General features: G+C 60.5%; 3 protein-coding genes across 3 annotated transcripts in view; 2 read left to right on the top strand and 1 right to left on the bottom strand.

Moving 5' to 3' along the window:
* Positions 1-22,072, top strand: part of S100A11 (S100 calcium binding protein A11) — a 112,820-nt gene that overhangs the window by 36,213 nt on the left and 54,535 nt on the right. The gene's annotated exons all lie outside the window — the stretch shown is intronic.
* Positions 1-22,072, bottom strand: part of COPA (COPI coat complex subunit alpha) — a 79,403-nt gene that overhangs the window by 33,926 nt on the left and 23,405 nt on the right. The gene's annotated exons all lie outside the window — the stretch shown is intronic.
* Positions 13,969-14,398, top strand: NHLH1 (nescient helix-loop-helix 1). Its single transcript, XM_057423293.1, has one exon. The coding sequence runs from the start codon at positions 13,969-13,971 to the stop codon at positions 14,368-14,370; it is 402 nt and encodes a 133-aa protein (XP_057279276.1). The 3' UTR covers positions 14,371-14,398.

The following is a 22,072-nucleotide window of genomic DNA, read 5'->3' as shown; positions in this document are numbered from 1 at the left end:
GCCTCTGATCCATGGTGGAATGTTTCTGTGCCTGATTTCATTTCTCCTAGCGATGCTGAAGAAGTTGATCTCTCAATTTACATGGGGATGTCTTGTCTTTACAATAAGGATTTTCATAGCCTCTAACTCCTAATCTTTGGCCTCCTTCCAACTTTGGCAGAACAAAATCCCTTCCCCAGAATTATCCAAGTAGGCTCTTTCTGTGTGTGGAATTACATGGGGTGAGACGAGGACCTCACAACTGTGTGGGCTGGCAGAGGATTGTTTTGCCTTCCCTAAGGTAAGTTCATGTTAGGCTTTTTATATGTCAAACTGCAAATGCTTCGTTCGTGGAGCAGTGCTGTGGGGAGAGATGTTGGGATTGGTGATGGCTGACCAGCAAAGGGGTTGATATTGGGTTGAAGTTGAACAGGGGAAGTTCAGATTGGATATCAGGAAGAAGTTCTTTACTGTGAGGGTGGTGAGGTGCTGGCTCAGGGTGCCCAAAGAAGATGCTCCACCCCTGGTAGTGTGCAAGGCCAGGTTGGACAGAGCCTTGGGTGATGTGGTCTGGTGTGAGGCATCTCTTCCCGTGGCAGGGGATTGGGACTGGATGATCTTAAGGTCCTTCCCAACCCAGACTGTTCTGTGACTCTATATACTCAAGTGTCCTTGATATCACTTTCATATTAAAACCCTGTCTTTCCCATACTGCTGTCTCTCCCATCTCTCAAACCTAGGCTCTGTCCTTGTTTTTTTTCTTTCCCCTGGAGGCTTCTGCATCGTTTTTCCCATCCATACAACCAGAAATCAACCCTTTTACCACTCTCAGCACCATGTTCCACTCCCAGCTTTTTGTTCGCTCTCTGGCGAGGAGAACAAACAGCTGCCTCTGTTGTCTGGGCCTTGGATGGCCAACAGGTCTCCCCTGTGGACAGCACGATGAGCAACGCTCCTATCAGTGCCTGACAAGGAGGGGAGAAGCAAAGGGGGCTGGCTGGCAGGCACTGCAGCAGAGACACATTTCCCCTCCTGCTGCCAGCACCGGAGAACACTGTAAGTCTTTGATTGGCAGCCCAAAATGTACCCTGAGCTGGGGGTTTGTGTGTCCCTCGAACTCTCCTGGTGCCAGCAGTGTTGCTGTGCAGAGGGGTGGAAGGAGAGGCAGGAGCCAGAGGTGTTTCCAGCCCTCCTGGCTGCGTTTTGCCATGGTCAGTGAATTCGTTTTGCTCAGCTGGCTTTTGATGATGAGGCTTGTGCCGTGCAGATCGGAGCCTTCCTCCCCTGGGGAATCGGGCCTGAGGGTTGGAGGGAAGGGGGTGGGGGAGAAACAGGACTGTGGGATTCATCTGGGAAGGAAATGAGCTACGAGAGTGAGTCCTAGCCCCTGGGTTTCTCTTCCCTGTCCTCCCCAGGGCTGCAGCTCCCTCCTGCTTGCAGTGCCCTTCTACCAGTGCCACGGACCCTGCGACTGCCCTTTGTCACAGGGGTGAGGGGATGCCTTTGAGACCCTGAGGTGAACGGTGCTTGAAATACGAAGGTGTTTTGTTACAGGAAAGCGAACGCTGGGGAAAGGAGCTGCTTTTCCTGTCGTGGAGAATGCAATCCCATTTTTTTTACACGGAAACAAGACCGTGCAAAAAGGCCTCCCATTCACCTGCATCCCTCGCCCCATCCTGAACGGGGCAGGGTGGGAGGAGCTGGGGTCTCTGTGACCTGTTCAGCTGTGCAGTCTCGCTCCTGGTCTTCAGACAAAGAGCTGACAGTGGGTTTGGGCGTGCTCCTTCCCCTCCGCTGGGACCAGCAGAGCCTTTGCTGCTTTTGTGTATGGCTGTTAAATCACTGCCCCGCAGGGAGCTGCTGTCTGCTGCCTTAAGCCCAGAGTTAGTGTCTTAGCCCTCAAAAGCTCCCTCTTAAGCCATCCTTTCCGTGCCTTCAGTCTGAGCACAGTTATCTGCAGAAGATAGGTGTTCCCAGTTTAAAATGAAACCGGTTTGATGCCTTGTGTGTACCTTCCTTTGTAACGAAGAGCCCTTGGTTTGGGGCTGCCAAAGTTGGTCCTGCCCCTGCAGTATAACAGCAGCTGTCCTCAGCTGTGCAAACCTTAAACTTGATAACTCCCCTGATGCACTTTTCCCCATCACTCCTGAGATACTGTGCATTAATTAGAGCATCCCTAATGCTAATAAGCCACGGGGAATAAATGCCTTCTCAGTACATTAATCATAGAATCAGAGAAGTTAGGGTTGGAAAGGACCTTAAGATCATCCAGTTCCAACCTTGCAGCCCAGAAAGCCAACCATATCCCGGGCTGCATCAAAAGGAGCATGACCAGCAGGTCAAAGGAGGTGATCCTGCCCCTCTGCCATGCTCTGGTGAGACCTCACTTGCAGCATTGTGTGCAGCTCTGATGTCCTCAACATCATAAGGACATGGAGCTGTTGGAGCAAGTCCAGAGGAGGCCACGAGGATGAGCAGGGGCTGGAGCAGCTCCTGTATGGAGACAGGCTGAGGAAGTTGGGGCTGTTCAGCCTGGAGAAGAGAAGGCTGCGTGGAGACCTCAGAGCAGCTTCCAGTGTCTGAAGGGTGTTACAAGGATGCTGGAGAGGAACTCTTCATTAGGGGCTGTAGTGACAGGACAAGGGGTAACGGGTTCAAACTGAAATGGATTTAGCTTAGATACAAGGAAGTTCTTTACCATGAGGGTGGTGAGGCAATATGGAAAGTAGTGTGAGTATTGCTCAGATGTAGCTCTATTTTTATCTTTGTGATAGGAACGGAATTACTGAGTTCTGAGGAGCAACCGTGGGTAGTTTGATGTGTGCTGGCTGGGTAAGGCAGAGTCTAAGTCACGCTGGGTGACAGTGCAGAGCCGGTGGCTGACGTGACCAAGAGAATTTCCCCCTATTCAAAGCCCATTTGCTTTGATAATTAGGAAAGTTTGCATGGGGAATTATGCAAACCATATGGAAAGCACCTTAGTCTAGAGAAGGGATGCAGTGGGCATCACTTGGTGTGTCGTGGCTGGTCCAAGAGGACATAGTCCAGCTGGGAAACAATACATGGGAGATACGTGTCTGGCTTCAACAGATTTCCCCTGGCAAACCTTGCTGCAGTCATTGAAGATACTCTCCCGGCTGGCAGAGGTCACCATCTCTCTAGCACAGGCAGCAGGGGAGACAAAAGCTCACTCCAGTTCATCCCAATGAACTTCAGGCACTGGGAAAATGCTCTCTTCTGACTCTTAAAGGCTTTGGCTTCCTGCTCCAAAGCACAACTACTTGAATTTCTTCCAAAACAACTACATTTTGAGGTTGTTTTCCATCATTCCTGGTCTAACCTGTTCTTCCTGATGCTTACAGATGCTGGGCAGCTTTGAGTTCCGTCCAAGCGCTTGGCACCTTTTAGGCACCGCGTTCAGCAGGTCAGTTCTGCTGGTTCAGTGGGATGGGGGCTCTGCCAACTCTCTCCTCTTCTCAACACTTTACCAAAGAACCAAGGGAGAAAGCAGAATGTGGCTGAGCAGCCCAGGGCAAATTCACCCGCAAGAGATGGAGCCTGGAAGAAGCAAGTTCTGCAGCCCTGTGCCAGGGGAGCAAGAAATGATGCAACTTCCAGCAGGTCTTGCTGAGCTGCTCCTAAACATAACCAGGCCCTTGAGGGCAGCGAGGGCTGGGGCAGCTGCTCCCAGGGGCTTTGCCTGGCTGCACCCTGCGCTGTTTTGCTCCTGAAGGTAAAGGCTGCAGCTCTGCGCCTGTTCCCAGCTCCAGTGGGTCTGGTGCAGGAGGGCAGCCCTGGAAAAGATCCAGCTGGACACTGGAGCCACCTTTCCTGTTGTGCTCGAAGGGAAGTCATTCACTACCTGCTGCTGGCTCTTTTGGCTGCGGCGTGCCAAGGCAGGGATCGCTGCCTCCCTCTCCTCCCTCATTCACTTCCAAAAGCACCCTTTACCCCCTGAGAAGTCTTCTCCTTGCCAATAACCCCACGGAGCCCTCACCCCTGCCTCCAGTACCGAGACAGTGCTCGGGTTACCCCCACCTCCAGCTACATCAAAGCGCAGACGAGGGGGTTTGGGCAGCCCTTGCTGAGGAGGGCAGCTGGCACATGCTGTCTCTGTCATAGAGCCCCCAGGCATCTCCCGGAGACCCACACGCTCCCCCCCCCTCCATGCACACACAATAATCTGCAGGCATCAATTTCCTCCCCTGTCTCCCCACGCGACCCAAGCAGGGATTGCTGCACAAAAGGAAGATGCCACTGACTCTCTTGACCTCTGAACTGAGCTGCCTCGGGGGAGGCAGAGGGCTGGGGCTGAGCCCGGAGAGGAGGGCTTGCAGCTGCCCTAGTGGCCTAAGGGGGGAGACATATGGGGGTGCCAGTCAATGAGACAGGAGGAAAGGAGAGGAAATGGGTGTTTTCTTAGCGCCCGGCCCCCCAGCTCCTGGGAACTTTATGGCTTTGGAATATTAAGAGGCAGGAAAGTTAATTAACAGCCAGAACAAAGCCAGGGCTCTTTGGCTTCTGGGAGAAGGAAGCAGTGGAGACAGGAAGGGAAGATCGGTGCTGTCTGAAACGCTTGGTTTTCTATGTTTTATCACAGGGGTGAAGCCCACGGCGGGGGTGAAGGGCTTGATTTTTGGAGGCCAAAGAAAGACAAAGGGCCAGGAGGGTTTGTTGGCTGAGCTATAGGAACAGCTCCAGTTGCCTTGTTCAACGTGGGGACTGAGCGTGGGACGCTGCAGGGCAGTGTTTGTAGCACTGTGCTTCTCAGAGTTGCTGTTTCCCTGCCTCGAGGTGATGCGTTCGCTACCCACGTAGCATCCTTCCTCCCCAGCTTCTGCTGCCTCTCCTGCTCCCAGCCCTGGAGCTCTGTGCTGTGGGCAGTGGTGCTGCTGCTGGCTGGAGTCACCTTGTCCCACATGGAGCATCCTTCACCCCTTGGCTTCTCCCTGTGGGTCAGTGTTGCAGGGTGGCTGTTGCCTGCCTGGTAAAGCTCAGGCTTTAGAGAGACCGAGGTGTTGCTCCACGCTCTGCTCTGAGGCATATACAGGCAACCAGACCCTGTTCTCACAAGTGACAATTGCTCAGGCATGGATTATTTAGCTTAAACACCCAAATCAATACATGGAGAGACCCTGTTATCTGCCACAAGAGCTATTCCTCTGTGTGCCTTGAAATGGCTCTGAGCTCTTTGTGCTGAAGACTTTAAAGACTTCTGAGCTTTGTGTGCCCTGTACCTCGAGTCCCTGGGCCTGAACCCCTTCTCTGCCTTATGTAGACTGGCAGGTCTTTGGTCTGTGGACCAGTAAACTTGATGCAGACCTAATGGAGCCTTTGTGTGATGCTGGTGTCTAAAGGATGCTTCGAGTCCTATGTCCTAGTGCAGTGCTCTGTCCAGTAGCCCACGGTCACTCTCCCGTTATCCTGCTGCCATGATGCCACAAGTGCTTTCTGCATCCCACCCATGAGCAACAGTGAGGTCCAGCTGAAGGAACAGGGCAGCAAGCATGAGTCCAACATGTGTTTGAAATCAGGGGCTGACTGCTACAGATAGGGAGTGCAGGACCTGCCAGGCTTGGTCATGCCCAGGGTCCATCTCTGCTGCCTCTCACAGAGACCAGCGCTGACCCTCAGCACGTGGATACCTGGGCACCCAGTTCCCGTGCTGGGTACCACTGCCCTGGCTGGGCTTTACCTTGCCCTCTCTCCATATGCAGTGAGAACATCAGGCAGATCCCGGCAGCACCGTGCCTGCGGGTCTGTCCATCCATCTGCCCATCATCCAGGCAGTTGTGTTCCTGGAGGAAACACCACAGCCAGAGAAGGAGGAAGGCAGCGTGGGGAGATACTGATCCAAGCTTGTTCTTCCCCACCCGGCCTTGTGCAGCCCTGGGCTCCTGGGGCTCCATCCTTTCATGTCCAGCCTGAGTGCTTGTGTGTGGTGCAATTGCTTGGAGGAGGTAGAGAGTGAGGCAGGGATGGAGGATGCTGCTTAGGACCTACAGCGCTCTGCTACCCAGGTGATCCTTCCCCAGCGCCAGCACAGCTTTAACAGCGAGGTTTCTGGGGCTAATCAAGATCGACAGACAAACAAAACAGCATCTCTGCATCTCGCAGCCAGCAGAAAGAGAGAAGCAGATGGGCTAGAGGAGGCAGGGAGCTGCTGCTAAATGGATTGATGGAGAGGCCTTTAAGAGAGATGGATTGGAGAGGGAGCCGCTGGAGGAAAGGGCCGGGGCGGCCACGCTGTGAATGGGGCAGGGGCCCAGGGAGATGATGGGAAGGGAGAAAGGCCTTGCAGATAACAGATGGATGGACACAAAGACTGGAAGGGAAGAGAGGGACAGATGGACAGGCAATAGAGAGAGTCAGGAGAAGAGAGGGATCTGGACATAATTAGATTGGATCCGATTATGACAGACTCGATTAGAGCAATATTATGATCAGGAGCTTCTGTCGCTATTTGGCTTTTAGGGGGGAACAAAGCCAGAGAGCACGTGGGGAAGGGGGGACAAGCAAAGGCAAAGGGAACGGGGAAGGATGAAAGGAAGGGGGCTTCTTGTGAAAGCTGTCAGTGGTGGTGGTGACAGATTGTCTGGTTATCGAGCACCAGGGCCGTCTGTCACCGACCGCTCACAAAACCTGCACTCAGTGAGAGCCAGGGAGACAAAGAGGGGAGAGGAGAGGAGAGGAGAGAGGAGAGGAGAGGAGAGGAGAGGAGAGGAGAGGAGGAGAGGAGAGGAGAGGAGAGGAGAGGAGAGGAGAGGAGAGGAGAGGAGAGGAGAGGAGAGGAGAGGAGAGGAGAGGAGAGGAGAGGAGAGGAGAGGAGAGGAGAGGAGAGGAGAGGAGAGGAGAGGAGAGGAGAGGAGAGGAGAGGAGAGGAGAGTGTGCTGAGGGGTGCTGGACTTTGCTCAGCCTCCTACCCACCCACACGTGTCCTGCGCAGCCCCCTCCACAAACCACCTTTGGGCACGGCTGGACCAAGTGTGGTGGCACCAACGGTGAGATCTCTGATGGCTTGGCTGTGGGGAGAGGTCCAGAGCAGGTCTGCTGGAGAAGGCCTTGCCGTGGGGAGGAGCTGGGTGGCCACAGGAACACAGGGGCTCAGCATCTTTTGCTCTGCAGAGGGTCCTTGCTGGAGAGGTGGAGTGCGGTCCCACCGTGCGGACGAGGGTACCAGCTGATGGGTACCCGTCCTGCTGGTGGGCAGCAGCGGTGATGCTCCCCAGGGACTGCATCTTCCCAGTGTCTGGGAGCTGGGGCAGGGATCTCCTTCCAGGTCTTCCACTTGTTCGGACACGCAGCTCCTCGCTGTGGAGGAGTTACCAAACGGTGTGTGGGCTGCTCCAGCAGCACAAGGGTTAAAGCTGCCTCTCTTTCCTGACAAGCCCAGGCCAGCGTGGTCCCCAGTGGCTGTGTGCAATATGTCACCTCATCTCCTGCCAAACACAGCCTCTTCTCCTCTCTTTTCCTACCTCCCCGTGCCCTCCTTGCACCCCATGGGAGCCCTGGGGCAGCAAGACCCAGCTTGGGTCGTGCCCCCCCCGGCCCCACATCACACTTTCTGATCCCTGGGGGTCGAGGTGGGCAGGTCCTGGAGGGCTTCATCCCCCTCGGATGGAAAAGCCACAACGGCCCCACCTGGATGCACCAAGCTCACAGGTCCCAAGAGGGTTTAACAAGCCGGATGGGTGCCCACCGGGGCTCAGCAGCCTCTTCCTTCCTGAACAAGGCGTTGAAAGGCAGGCCCGGGAGCTCAGAGGGAATGAGGGGCTCTGCAGGCTCCAGCCTGTGGGCTCCTGCTTGGTTTTGATGCCAGTTCCTGCCAGCCAGGAATCTGGGAAACTCAGAGCAAAGGCAGAGGGTCCCTTGTTCCCGGCCCCGGACCTCATGGGTTTCAGCAGCCTCAGGGTATCTGAAGCTCAGGATTCCTCGCTGAGGAAGCGGAGAAGGAGGCAGGAGCCAAAACTCCCAGGGACCGTGGCAGGTCCTGTGGGATGCAGGCTCTGAGCAGGGACCGGGGGGGACTGCAGTGATGGGATGGGGAGGGGGATATTGGCTTGGATTGCAGGAGAGGGGTCCTAAGTTTCTCGCTTTGCTGTCACCTCCCACAAGACCCGTGGCTTCATCTCGCATCTGCTGGTCAGCCCTGCAAGGCTCCGTGAGCTGTGTGTGCACAGGGCCTTGGCAATGGGGCTGTGTCCTGCCTGGGGCACGGCCCAGCTGAGGGCTGTTCCCAGATGGAATTCTCCCCCCTGGCAGGGCAAGATGCGGATGCTGGCCCATGAAGGGGCCATTGCGGTAACCTGCAGGAGGAGGAAGGCTGCGAGTCTGCCTCGTGCCGGGGCAGAGTTAAGGTGTCTGCCTCATGGGAAGTGTCCCTGTGAGGTGCTTGTGTCACTGCAGGCAGGCAGAGGGGGCTGGCACCAGGCTGTGTCCCCTGCTGTGTCCTTAAGCCGGGCAGTTTGTGTCCCACAGAGTGCTCCCGAAGGGATCTGGCCTGGGAGGATGGATCTGCCAATGCTTCCACTTGAGGCATCGAGAACCTGAGTGGAGGCAGCTGAAGGGAGCTGGAACCTGGGTGCTGCTGAAGGGAGCTGGAACCTGGATGCTGCTGATGGGAACTGGAACCTGGGTGCTGCTGAAGGGAGCTGGAACGTGGAGGCTGCTGAAGGGAGCTGGAACCTGGATGCTGCTGAAGGGAGCTGGAACGTGGAGGCTGCTGAAGGGAGCTGGAACCTGGATGCTGCTGAAGGGAGCCGGAACGTGGATGCTGCTGAAGGGAGCTGGAACCTGGATGCTGCTGAAGGGAGCTGGAACCCGGAGGCTGCTGAAGGGAGCTGGAACGTGGATGCTGCTGAAGGGAGCTGGAACCTGGATGCTGCTGAAGGGAGCCGGAACGTGGATGCTGCTGAAGGGAGCTGGAACCTGGATGCTGCTGAAGGGAGCCGGAACGTGGATGCTGCTGAAGGGAGCTGGAACCTGGATGCTGCTGAAGGGAGCCGGAACGTGGATGCTGCTGAAGGGAGCTGGAACGTGGATGCTGCTGAAGGGAGCCGGAACGTGGATGCTGCTGAAGGGAGCTGGAACGTGGATGCTGCTGAAGGGAGCCGGAACGTGGATGCTGCTGAAGGGAGCTGGAACGTGGATGCTGCTGAAGGGAGCTGGAACGTGGATGCTGCTGAAGGGAGCTGGAACCTGGATGCTGCTGAAGGGAGCTGGAACGTGGAGGCTGCGTCCTGCGAGGCCAGCACGCCCCAGACCTGGTGCCCCAGGAGCCAGCTCGGCCCCGCTCCATCGCTCCCCGGGCTGGGCCCGGCAGGATGCCCGCAGCATCCCAGCCTCAGCTGCGGAGAGAGGCAGAGCCCCGCTGGCGTCCTGGCAGCGGGAGAGGAGCTGCCCTTGGAGCGGGGGGGGGGACAGGAGAGACCCAGAGGGGAACAGAGGAGCGCGGAGTGAGGAATCACCGCGAGCAGCCCGGCGGGGGGCCGCGGACCCAGGCGGGACGCAGGGGCAGAGGGGAGCGGGGTGCGCGGTGGGGCCGGCAGGGCTTGGTGAGGGCCGTGCAGGGCCGTGGGGCCCGGCCTGTGCTGCTCGTGTGCCCGTGAGGGATGCGCACCCCGGCTCGGGGCGGATGCGGCGATGGCCGTGGGCTCATTAGGCGAGTATTGGTGTCTAATGGGTGCCATGGCAATGGCGAGGAGGGCTCCTCAGCACCACCTGAGCCCTCTGCCGCGTCCTGGGCCCATCTGCTGCTCCCTGCCAGGGGCTGGAGATCACCCAGGTGCCAGCGCCCATCCCTGGGCTTTGCCGGCCTCAGGGAACCCAAGGCTTGGGAGGGAGGCAAAACCTCCAGCTCTCAGTGGAAGGAGAAGATGGGAGGAGGAGGCTCTCCAGGAAGCGCCTGGGAGGGATGCGGCTGTGTGGGATGGGGATGCAGGGAGTTTAGTGAGGACAGACCAGAGCAGATTGCCTCAAGGCAGAGGTTAAGAGGAGGATTCAGAAGCAGAGAAGAGTGAGAGGTAGAGACCAGTTCTAACCCACCGAGGAGATCCGTGTTTCGTGGTTCAGTAGGGGATTGGTGTTTCAGAGCAATGCCTGTGTATTCTGGGCGCCGCTTTCTTCCTCTTTCCTCCCCAAACTTTACTACAGGTGAATCCTACAGCAGCTCCCAAGCAGGACCCATGGGGTAGTTGCTGCTGCTGGTAGAGCCTGCCTGGGAGCAGCCACCAGCGCTCGCCCACCCCACACATGGGCGCAGGGACCCCTGCATCATGCAAGCTGCTTGCCCACGGACACACGCTCACCCACGCCACGGCTGCGGGGCTGCCCATCACTGGGAGCCACCGGGAAAGCTCAGCCCCATCCTGCTGCTCCTCATCCCGCCCCAGCGCAGGGACTTTGCCTGCCTGTGGGCCCCTCTCCCCTTCCCACATCCACTCCCATCTCTATTCCTCCTTATGAAATATGCACAGGGAACAGATGTCGCCTTCTCCCCGGGCACCCCCTCCCTCCCTCCCAGCCCACCACCTCCATCCACCCTCCAGGACCACATCCAACCTCCACCTCCCTCCTCTCCCGGGGGCTCCAACCTCCTGCACAGCCAATGGCATCCCCTCTCTTGACTTTAATATTTATGAGGGGGGGAGCACCGGAGCGGCCAATGAGGCAGCCGGGGTCGGACCCGGCGTGCGAGGCTGGGGTGTATAAATAGCGATGGGGCACATGCCTCCTTGGGGTGCCCATCTCCAAGCACCGTGGCCTGCTCCTGCTCCTGCCCAAGGAGTAGCATGCCTGGGCCCCAAGGCTTCTTGGGGGGTTCTCCCTGACCCCCCAAGTCCATCCCAGGGAGCAGGACCCGGTGCGCGCGCAGGGAAACTTTCTGCCTCCTCGATGGACGGATGAGCCAAGCGGTTCCTCCCTCCCTGGATTACCTGGAGCTTCGTCCTAGAAGAGGGAAGCTGGAGCCTGGGAATGGTCATCGGCTTGGGGGTAAGGTGGCTGTCCTGGCATGGCTCCGTGGTGCTCTGGATGTGGCTGCGGGGTTTGGTGCTGCTGGAATGGGAATGTGGTAGGTGGGGAGGATGGCGAGAGGAGCAGCGTGGTCCACGTGGCAACATCCGTGGGGAAGGGGGCTCGACTTTGGGCTGAGGTTTAATGCACAAACCTGCGGGTGCATCCTCTGCTTTGGGCTTGGTGATGGGATGGGGGATTTCTGAGGAGGAAGCTCCATTCAGGTGGCCTGGAAGTTGGTCCCAGACAGACTTTGCATGGCCAGGGAGGCTTCGGACATCGATCCTGGGGTTTTGCTGGAGGCAGGGCTGTTTAGCGCAGGTTTAAAAGAGCTTCTTGTGATGGATGAATGCAGGAGGGTGGCACTTTACAGTTCCTCTGAGGGAAAGTGAGAAGGAGCCACTCAGAGCACAAGTCACCCCTGCAAAGGGAAAGCGCTTTGAGGACTGGACCAAGCCAGTGAAGGAGGAGTGGGATAAGGAGTTTATCTGGGGCCGGGACTGAAACTTGTCTCCATGCAAATGCTCTGGTGCCTCCTGCCTGCAGCAACCGAGACCCCCACGCAGGGCTCCTGCCCTCTGTGCTTGATGCACCTCAAATTCACTCCCAAGGACCCCCAGACAGCACCAGCAGCGTTGCTGTCCCACAGCCGCTGCCCTCCGTGCACCGGTCGCCATCGCTCCCTGCCCGAGGAGGAGGAGGAGGGTGAAGTGACCCACGCGTGCCTGGGGGCTGGTGCCCTCGGAGGGGATGGGAAATGGGTGTTTGTCTCCTTCCCTGCCCTGTGCTGAAGGCTGGGCTTGCAGCATGAGAGCAGAATGGGCCTGCAGGTTTCCGAGCAGCAGCACTGGGGTAGGAGGGAGGTAGGAGGTGAGTGAGGCTGGTGCAAGGGGTCCAATGCAGCAGCGGGGGGAGAGGGTTTCCTGCAAGCTGCAAGCGTGATGCTGGATGTCCATGCCCTGACCTCACCATGGCCCTAGCACCGGAGGTGCAGACCCATCATGTGTCAACCCAGAGCCAACCTCCCCTCTTCCTCCACACTGCGGCCGCTCCGGAGCTCGCGCCTGTGGCTGGAGCAGCATCCCTGCCCTGCTGGGGTCATCATCCATGGGCACGCTGCTCCTGAGGGCAGGGCGGCTGCAGGATGGGGCTGCATCGGGAAGGAGGTCCTGGGTCCGTGGGAAGGGGATAGGAGCAGAAGGGGAAAAAAGGGGGGATGGAGGAGGTTAAACGAGGTGCAGGAGTCAGGATGCAGGGAATGGCTGCGGCAGATGGGGCTGATTCCGGCACCCGGGACCCACGCTCCCACCTTGGCCGTGGTGCTTGGTCCCTGGTTTGTCCTCCCTCGACGGCAGGGGCAGAAGCTGAACACAAACCTCAGCCGTGCTCTGAGGGCAGTGCAGTTTACGGCGAGCTCAAAGCCTTGTGGATGCCGAGCGCCGCGTCTCCATCAGCTCTGGCCGGGCTTCCTAAACTTCTTGTTTGGGATTTGGGCCTTTTCCTTTAATAGCGGCAGTGGTTTGTGTTAGAGAAAACCAGCCCAGGGGAGTTTCTTTGGTGAAAACCGGATATCATGGTTCAGTGGGGAGCGTGTGTGTGTGTGTGTGTGTGTGTGCAGAGATGCCCGACTTGGGGCACGTTTACAAGCGAGGGTAAATTCTTGCTCGTGAATGGATGTGGAGTTTTTGCCTGGGAACATTTGCACCTATGTGCTGGGGAACGTGCATGTGGATGTGCACCCGTGTGTGTGTTGGAGCGTGCAAAGAAGCAGCCCCGTGTGTTTAGGGGTGCTCGGGGGGGATGCGCAGTCATTTCTATGCAGTTCTATGGGGTTCCTTTCTGCAAACACCCCACACACCACTCTTTTAAAGCGGGATATGGACGATTTCTCCCCCGTCATCGCCTGTCCCCGTCCGTTTCGTTCCCTTTTCTCACTCCTATGGCTCATTACAAGCCTGTCAGGCCCAAGAGAGGGAATGGGTTGTACATCTCCGCCTGGCTGCCTTCCCAGCCACGCTGCCAGCGTTTCCCCATCGGACGTTGGTTCCCCTTCCCCTGCCCAGGGGGAAGATGCGCCTGCAGCAGGACCTGCTTTACCCAGTGCTGGAGCCGCGCAGGGAAGGCAGCGATGGGGAGGGAGGAGAAGGGAGAGGAGAGGCAGCTTTCCCAGCCAGCGGCGCAGCATCCCGGAGGGAGCGGGGAGCCAGCGCCTCTTTGGACACATCAAGCAAAGCAGCTGTGTTGGGTTCCATATGTCGGGGGTGCCAGGCTCCGTGACATACGGGCTCACTTAGTGTACAATGAGCCCCCCCTGCCTCTCGCCCCTGCACTCTGCTTTTCCCCTTTGCTCATCCACCACCTGGCATCTCTCCGGAGAGGCAGGAGAAACGGCTCCCACCTTCTCCCAGAGCCGCTCCACCGGCTCCTTTCCACCCTCCGTGCCCGGGATCCCGGAGCCGATCCCAGGATGGGGTCCTGCTCCGTCTGGGACCGATGCTGCAGGGCAAGGAGGGGAGCAAAGAGCCGGGTTCTCTCCCTCGTACTGAGAGCCCTCGTACTGAGAGCCCTTGTGCTTCTGTTTTCTAGAGCACGCAGGAGTCCGGCTCTGACACCGACAGCTCCAGAACTGGGTCCTGCCACGGCTGCAAGGGAAGAGCCCGCGATCTCTGAGCGCATACAGGGGATATTTCCTCATCTCCCTATTTATTTTATATGCCTCCTGCCATCGTTCACCCATCATTTGTAGCGGTCGCTGTCGGCCACCCCTCGAGTTTTCCAGGAAAAAGGGAAAAACTTCAAATTCCCTTGCAGAGACTGTGACGAGGATGAAGAGGAGGAGAATAGCCCGGAGCTTGCTGTGAGCCGGAGACCTTGTCACTAAAGCAGAGCAGCTCTGCTCCAGCGCCGTGCTTGGCTCAGTCCGTCCTGCCGCGGCCCCGGAGCACCCATCCCGCTGCCTGCTCTTCCTCGGCAGCGATGATGCTCAATTCGGACCAGACAGAGCTCGACCTGGCCCCGACACACTCCGAGTCCGAGTCCGTCTTCAGCGACTGCGGCGGTGTCCACACGGGCGGCCCTGAGGACGCCGGCGCCGTCGGTCTGTGCGCTCCATCCCGGATGGAGCCGGGAGAAGCAGTGAAGAAGGACCTGCAGCACCTGAGCCGGGAGGAGCGCCGGCGCCGGCGCCGGGCCACGGCCAAGTACCGGACAGCCCACGCCACGCGGGAGCGCATCCGCGTCGAAGCCTTCAACATGGCCTTTGCGGAGCTGCGGAAGCTGCTGCCCACCCTCCCGCCGGACAAGAAGCTCTCCAAGATCGAGATCCTGCGCCTGGCCATCTGCTACATCTCCTACCTGAACCATGTGCTGGATGTCTGAGCCGCCCGGCCCGTGCTCATCCCGCCGGCTGCCGCATCTCCGACCTGAACACGTGCTGGGCGCCCGAGCCAAGGGCTCAAGTCCGTCTGTCCGTCTACGACCCGACCCACGCATCAGGCATCCAAAACGCTGTTGCCTGTGTCCACCCATCTGTTCAAATGGACCGCGTCCCCGGCTGTCTGCTCTACCCCCTCTCTGAACCATGTCCTGTATTTCCCCACCACCAAGCCCAAGTCCGTCTGTCTTTCCATCCTGCTCGAGTCAGGCTGGCTGTTTGGTCCATCACCATCTGTCTGGCCTGCTGGATCTGCTGCCTGAAGCCTGGGCTGGCCGTGTCTGCTTCCAGCTTCTGTCCGTCCTTCTGCCGCGCATCCCACCCGTGCTGCCTGCTGGATCCTGAGTCCGCCCGTCTGCCCGCCCCATCTGCTCCCTGACCCACACACACAGGAGCCACTGAGCCCCAGCCTGTCTGCGTGGCACCTCTTTAACACGAGCCACGGAGAAATGGACCCGTGAAACCTTGTCCGTCCGTCTGTCTGCGCCTTCTCCCACCAAGCACCCCCCCGGCACAGCCAGCGTGGGCACTCTCTCTGTTTGCTGCTGTTCTGCTCCTGGGCATCGTGCTGGGCACCCAAAGGACCACGTCAGGATGATCCGGGACCACCAGGCAGCCCCAGGGTGCAGAGCAGCTCCCTGGCTTTGCACACCCCTAAAGGATGTGCTGCAGCCCTGGCAGGACCTGGATGCCAGCGGTGGGTTCCCGGTGAGCTGGAGCACAGAGGGATGCTCGCTGTGCTGCCTGCCAGGTGCCGGAGCCATTCCAGGCTGGAGCAGCACCCGGGGGCTCCCCAAGCCCCTCCATTGCACATGGGGGCTCCCCAGAGCTCAGCACTCTGCTCCCCACATCCATGCATCCCAAGCTTTGCTGCCCAGCCCTCTTTTGCACTAGTGCACAGTGAGTGTGAAGCCCCCCTGGTCTGGCCCATGGCACCGATAGGCACAACCACCCCATGGCACCAGCACTTCATCCCCCCCCACACTCTTCCTCTGTCTCCCATTCACTGCTCTGGTGAAAAAGGCTTGGGGGGGGGGGGTCACAAGCACAGCACAGGGGGCACCGGGACCCACATGCAAAGAGGCTTCACCCCTGGGTGCCAGGCCCCCCCCCCCCATTTACACCAGCACGGCCCCGGTGCGGGGTGACCTTCACAGGCTGGGGTAAACTGCACTTTACCTGCGGCTGGCAGGGCCGTGGGGATGGGGAAGGGAGGAAGCAGGCACAGCCCCATCCCCGGCTTCCATAGCCGGGATTCAGCCCGGTCCCTCCCAGCCGTGGATCAGCACTTTGGGAGCAGGAAGGGGAAAGGGAGCCCAGGAGCCTTTCCTCCAGCAAGGGCAGGCTGAGGCTGGGGAAGGCTCCTTGCAGAAGTGAGTGCTTTGCTTTGCCTTGCGCTGGTGGGGGCTCGGTTGGTTGAAGAGTTCGTTTTGCGCTGGCAGTGGCAAGATCCGGCTCCATCCCAGCGGGTGCTGGCAGCTCCCAGCGCCGCCTCGCTCCGGCCCTCGTTCCCCCTGCCCATGAAAGTCGGGAATACTCACTACCTCTGCCTCCCAAGGACTCACCGGTGAACGGGGGATCCCGGAGGGATCAAGCAGCGCATCCCAGAGCCGGCTCCCCCATCCCTGCATCGCAAGGCAGCGGCCGAGCAAAGCCAGAGCAGGGCAGCCCCCCCCCCCTTCCCCGCCCCTCCCCAGCCCCGTCTCTGTGCCACGAGGATATTTATTGGATTAATTTATTGATAAATGTTATTATTATTTACTTGCCGCTTTGTGCGCTTTGGGGGAAAGGGGAGCCAGCAAACAGACCCAGAACCCACGGCCGGAGCGGCCAGGCTGGAAAACCCTGCTCCGTGCTCTGCCCCGGCGCCTGCTCCTCCGGGCTGCTCAGCCTGAGCAAGGCTTTGGTATTGCGGAGTTCACAAGGAAGCTGGGGAGGGGAAATGAATTAAACTGCAGCGAAAGGGGGATCCTGAACCTGGAGCGCCCGGCTTCCCTTTTGCTTTCCCTTGAATGCTGGTTTTACCCATCCCTTGCGCTGCTCGGTGCCGGGGGTGATGGATCCCCCATGCAGGAGCCGATGGCTGTAGAAGGGAGGGCATCCCGCAGGGACCAGGATGGGTCCTCTTTGCTGCAGCAGATCCGGGCTCGCTTCACATCCTTGGCTTTCCCCCACTCCACAGCCCCGGCTTGAGCCCAGCTTGGAGTTGCTGGGATAAACGGACCCGGAGCGGCCCAGTGGCTCTGGTGACAGCAGCAGGATGAGGCCATCTGCTCCAGCCATCAGCATCCCCAACCCCACCCCATAAATCACCTTCTCCCTCCCGTGGCCCCCCCTGGGAAATCAGCGGCGGCACCGACGTCACCCACGGCTTCCCGGTGTCCCCCAGCCCTCTCCCTGCTCCCCCAGCCCACCCCGAGCTGTGCTGGGAAGCAGGTTTGCGGCTCGTGTCCTTTGTCTGCGCGGATGCGGGGCATCCCCAGGGGCAGGGCTGCAGCTGCTCCGCCGCTTGCTCCAAATTTCTGCCTCTAATCAATTGGCCTCGGCTCAGCAGAGCTGCCTCAAAGGGAGAGAATAAACAGGGGGAGGGAGAAGGGAAGGAGGAAGGGGACTTTGCACCGGGCAATAGCTCCGATGGGGCACGGAGAGGGACCTCAGCGCTCCCAGGTTCCCTTTTTGTCCCAGCACAGGGGTTTCTCCCCAGTGATCACCCCTTGGGATGCCCCATGTACCCGCTGCCTGCATCCAGACCCAGCCTCCGCACAGGGATGCTCATGCTGGGCGGCCATCTCCATCCCACCTCCATCCCATCTCCATCCTATCTCCATCCCACCTCCATCCCATCTCCATCCCATCTCCATCCCACCTCCATCCCATCTCCATCCCACCTCCATCCCACCTCCATCCCGTCTCCATCCCATCTCCATCCTGTCTCCATCCCATCTCCATCCCATCTCCATCCCACCTCTATCCCATCTCCATCCCGTCTCCATCCCACCTCCATCCTGTCTCCATCCCACCTCCATCCCGTCTCTATCCCGTCTCCATCCCACCTCCATCCCACCTCCATCCCATCTCCATCCTGCCTCCATCCCACCTCCATCCCGTCTCCATCCCATCTCCATCCCATGTCCATCCCACCTCCATCCTGTCTCCATCCCACCTAAATCCCACCTCCATCCTGTCTCCATCCCACCTCCATCCCATCTCCATCCCATGTCCATCGACCTCCATCCCACCTCCATCCCACCTCCATCCCATCTCCATCCCACCTCCATCCTGTCTCCATCCCACCTCCATCCCATCTCCATCCCATCTCCATGCTGTCTCCATCCCACCTCCATCCCACCTCTTTCCCATCTCCATCCCACCTCCATCCTGTCTCCATCCTGTCTCCATCCCACCTCCATCCCATCTCCATCCCATGTCCATCGACCTCCATCCCATCTCCATCCCATGTCCATCCCGTCTCCATCCCACCTCCATCCTCTCTCTGGGAGGTGGCAATGGGATAGGGCAGTGCAAGCTCCACGCAGCAGCTCCCAAACCTCCTCAGGGCCTGTTTGTTCCCGGCTGCGGGCCCCGGCCTTGACATATGGTCCTCATTGTGCCTCGCACAATGGAAACACTTCACGCTAATTCGGATGCTGGTTCTGGCCTCGCTGCCATCTCCGACCGATCGGGTCCCTCGCCTGCTCTTCGTGCTTGCGGGCAGGCAGGGAGCGGGCAGCTCCGCTTCTCCTCCACCCAACTCCCACTTCCCAACTCCTTTCCTGTTCCCACAGCTGTTTCCTTCTCTCCCTCTCCTTCCCCGTACACATCTCCATCTTTCCATCCTCCTCAAGGCCTCCGGAGGACCCCAGTCCCGGTGCGCAGCTAGGGGGATGCTCAAGGAACGTTTCACAGTGGAAAAGCAGAACCCACGGAAAACACAACCATGGAATCCCAGCGAGGTTTGGGTTGGGAGGGACCTGGAAGCTCATCCAGCTCCACGGGCAGGGACCCCTTCCACTGGAGCGGGATGCTCCAGCCTGGCCTTGAGCACTGCCAGGGGGTGGGGATGGCCCCTGGCCCTGTCCCACGTCCCTTCCTCAGCCAGCAGGGAGCAGCCAGGGCAGGATGTGACAGCCCGGGCTGGGAAGGGTGAATCCCTTGTTCCTGCTGCCCCAGGCTGCCTGTGCCCTGGTCCTGGGGGGGGGCAGCAGCAGCAGCAGTGTCCCCAGCCCCTCTGTGAGGCACCAGTGCCATCTGCTGGGTCCCTGTGATCAGAACTCCCCCTTTCCCCCTGCCCAGGGCTGGGTACCCCCATCCCCTGCCAGCCAGGCCGGGGAGCATCCCTGTGCCGTGCCGTGGGACCCAGCCCAAACCCGCTGCAGGTCTCAGGCAGGGCTGGGATCGGGACAAGGGATGAAGGCAAACGGTCCCTGGTGACCTCCCCAAAAGCATCCCCTGTTTCCTGCTCGCTTCGTGCTTGGCTCGGAGCGCAGGAGGTCCCGTCCCCATGGCCATGATGCCAATGGGAGGTGGGCATCTGGGAGAGAAAGGCCCTGACCCAAAAGGAACAAGGGTCTCATGATGCCATGCCTCCAGATGTGGTTGGATGCTGCTGGTCCCAGCCAGGGAGGGCAGCCACCCTGCTCTCTTCTTTTAGACTCCTAATCCCTGGAGTTACCCACTCCTTATGGAGCAGGAAGCCCAGCTCTGCTCCTCGGGACTGATGAGTGTCGGACCCGTCACTGTCGGTGCGCAGGGTGGCGGAGCAGCTCTGGGCCAAGAGAGGGGTCTGGTGGGCACGAGGGGCCGTGTATGGTGGTGTGTGACATGAGGGCTTTGGAAGGTCTCCCCTGCTCTGCAGAGCGCAGACAGAGCTGGTCCTGGGCAGTCCTTTCCGAAGCACCCAGCACCCTGTGCGCCGCTGATCCCGGGTGCTCCTTTGGCCGGGTGCCTCGCAGAGTCCCGGGAGCAGGGTGCGGACGGAGGGGACGTCCCTATAAATCACAAGGGGGAACAATGGGGCCCTTCCCAGCTGGCAGGGAGGCTCCAGCAACCCCAGCTGGCCAGGAATGAGCTCCCAGGGCCCATTAATCACTCCCGGAGCCTGAACAGGAGCGAGGGGACAGCCGGGGGCAGCTGCAGAGGGAAGGGAGGGCAGAGGGACCCAAAGTCCTGCACCCTTGAGGTTACACCTCAGGGCCACTCTGGTGACTTGGCCCATTGAGCCAAGTGGGAAAGCAGTGGGATAAGTATCCTGGGGTGAGCTGCGTGGGGCACCCCAGAGCAGGAATCACAGCGACGGCTCCTAGACGGGCTCCTCAATGATAGCCAAGACCCTCAGTCAAAAAGAGGGGGACAAGCTGGCCAAATCAGGGGTCCTCTCAAAGGGCCCCAAGCTCCGTCCTGCAGCTTCCAGCTCCGGTCACCCCTTCCCTCTGAGCCAGAACCCAGCCTGGACCACGCAGTTCTGGCTGCTCCATGGATGGTGCTGGGCACCACCTGCCTGGTGCCTTGGTCCCTGGGGCACACACGGGCAGGAAGGTGACCCCAAAATGCATGGGCTGAGCTGGGCCAGAGCTCAGACAGCACAGGAACCCTGTGGGGCGGGATGGGATGGGCTGGGGATGGGATGGGATGGGGATGGGGATGGGGATGGGGATAGGGATAGGATGGGATTAGGATGGGATGGGGATGGGGATGGGGATGGGGATGGGGATGGGGATGGGGATGGGGATGGGGATGGGGATGGGGATGGGGATGGGGATGGGGATGGGGATGGGATGGATAAGCCCCCGCCCCACGGCTCCCTTCCTCCCTCCCCAAACCTTCCTCCCCATTAAGGCAAAACAAGCCATTTAAATCCAGCCAATGGCGCGCCGCGCTCTCCTCCCGGCTCACGCCATTGGCCAGCGCAGGGAGGCGGGCCCGGTCCCTTCCCAGCCTCTCTCATTGATACCAAGCGCCCGGCGCGGCTGTTCCGGGCAGGTGACGCGTCCCCGCCGCGGCTCTTGCTCCCCAGTTCCCACGGCCCCATTGAGGGGCGGGGGCTGGCTTTGCAGAGCGCTCTGGGGCCGGGGGGGGGGGGCAGATGTCATTGGGGGTCCCCCCTCATCAGCAGAGGGGATTGCGCTGCTCCAAAGACCTGAGAGCCCCCCCTATAAAGGACCCCCTCTTTTTTTTTGGGGGGGGGGGCACGGCCCAGTGTGTTCCAGCCCTCCCCGTCCCCCCTCCCCGCCTGTCCCTTGTCGCTGGGGGGGGGGGGGGACGTAGGGGCCGGGGTCTCCCGGGTGCTCCCACCCAGCTCGGGGCTGGACCCCGGCACCGGGGCAATCCCGGGGCAGAGCCAGAGCCGGGCGAACGGGGGCACGGCCGCGGGGCTGTCACCCCTCGGGGGCACCTTTCCCATGGGGAAGGCTCCTCCTTCCTGGTCTGGCCCTACCCGAGCTCGGGGGAGTGGGGGGGACACGAGTGGGGGGACCCGAATCTCGTGGGGCTTCACCTTCAGCCTTCCCCCCCCCCCCACAACGCAATCATCGGGGACCCCCGCGCACCCCCATCTCCATCCCCGGGTGCGGGTCCACACGGAGGGGGGGCCCCATTCCCATCAGCAGGTAATAAGGGGGGGTCAAGGCGGGGTTGGGGGGAGGGTGGAGGTGCCCCCCCCCCCCCCCCCCCCCCAAGACAATGGCCCTGGAGCGCGGAGCGGAGACAATGGGCGGGCGCGGGGGGAGCGGCCGGGAACAGCGGCGCGGGCGGGGGCTGCGGGCCGGGGAGCGGCGGAGCGGGGCTGGGGGGGGGCCGATCCGCTGGGATTCGGGGTTTCCTCCGCCTCCTCCTCCTCTTCCTCCTCCTCCTCCTCCTCCTCCATCGCCGCAGCAGCAGCAGCAGCCCCGGGATTTCGGTGCCGGGGGGGGGCGGGACGCGCACAAAGGTGCGGCGGCGATGGTGAGTGCGGGGGGAACCGTGGTGAGTGCGGGGGGAAGCGGGGAGCGGAGCGAGCCCCGCGGGGAGCGGGACCCGACCGGGCTGGGGCTGGGGCTGGGGCTGGGCTCGCCCCGCAGGATGGGGCCTGGGAAGCCGGGGACTTTCCTGGGCCGGCGGCCAGGCGGGGAGCGGCTGCGGGGCGAGCCCGGCTCCCGCGGGGGGTGCGGAGGGTGCGGGGTTCCCCATAACCCCCCCCTTTTCCCCGGCCGGGGTTCGGGGCGCGCTGGGGATGCCCCCGCTCGCTGCCTTGCCCCAGGGCTCCGCTGCATCTTCGGGAGCCTCCCGGTGGGTGCCGCAGCGAGGGCCGGGTCCTCCCGGCTGGATGCAGCCTGGCACCGGTGCCCGTGGCTTTCCCGCTCGGCAATGGGAATGCTTCCACCGGCAACCACCCGGCGGCCTCCAAGCCCTTTGTGCCCAGCGCGGGTGTAAGCGCCGGGCTTCCTCCCCGCAAGCCGTAATGGGGACGGAGGTGGGCATCCATAGGGCACGCACCCCGCTACCTGCCCCGCACCGGGGCTGGGTGGCCGCTCGGAAGCGCGAAAGCAGGCGATGCTCCTGCCAGATCCGTGGCATCCATGGGGCAGGGTCGGTCCGTCCGTGCCGGAATGCTCACCTGCGAGAGACTCGGCCGGATCCTGATCCGGTTTATCTTGGTCCCATGCTGGCACC

The sequence above is a fragment of the Pezoporus wallicus genome, unplaced genomic scaffold, assembly GCF_028554395.1.
Source record: "Pezoporus wallicus isolate ANWC-B61680 ecotype Strahan unplaced genomic scaffold, APGP_CSIRO_Pwel_v1 scaffold_8441, whole genome shotgun sequence".
NCBI lineage: Eukaryota > Metazoa > Chordata > Aves > Psittaciformes > Psittacidae > Pezoporus > Pezoporus wallicus.
The sequence above is the reverse complement of the archived record's forward strand: the minus strand, read 5'-3'. Positions and strand labels throughout refer to the sequence as shown.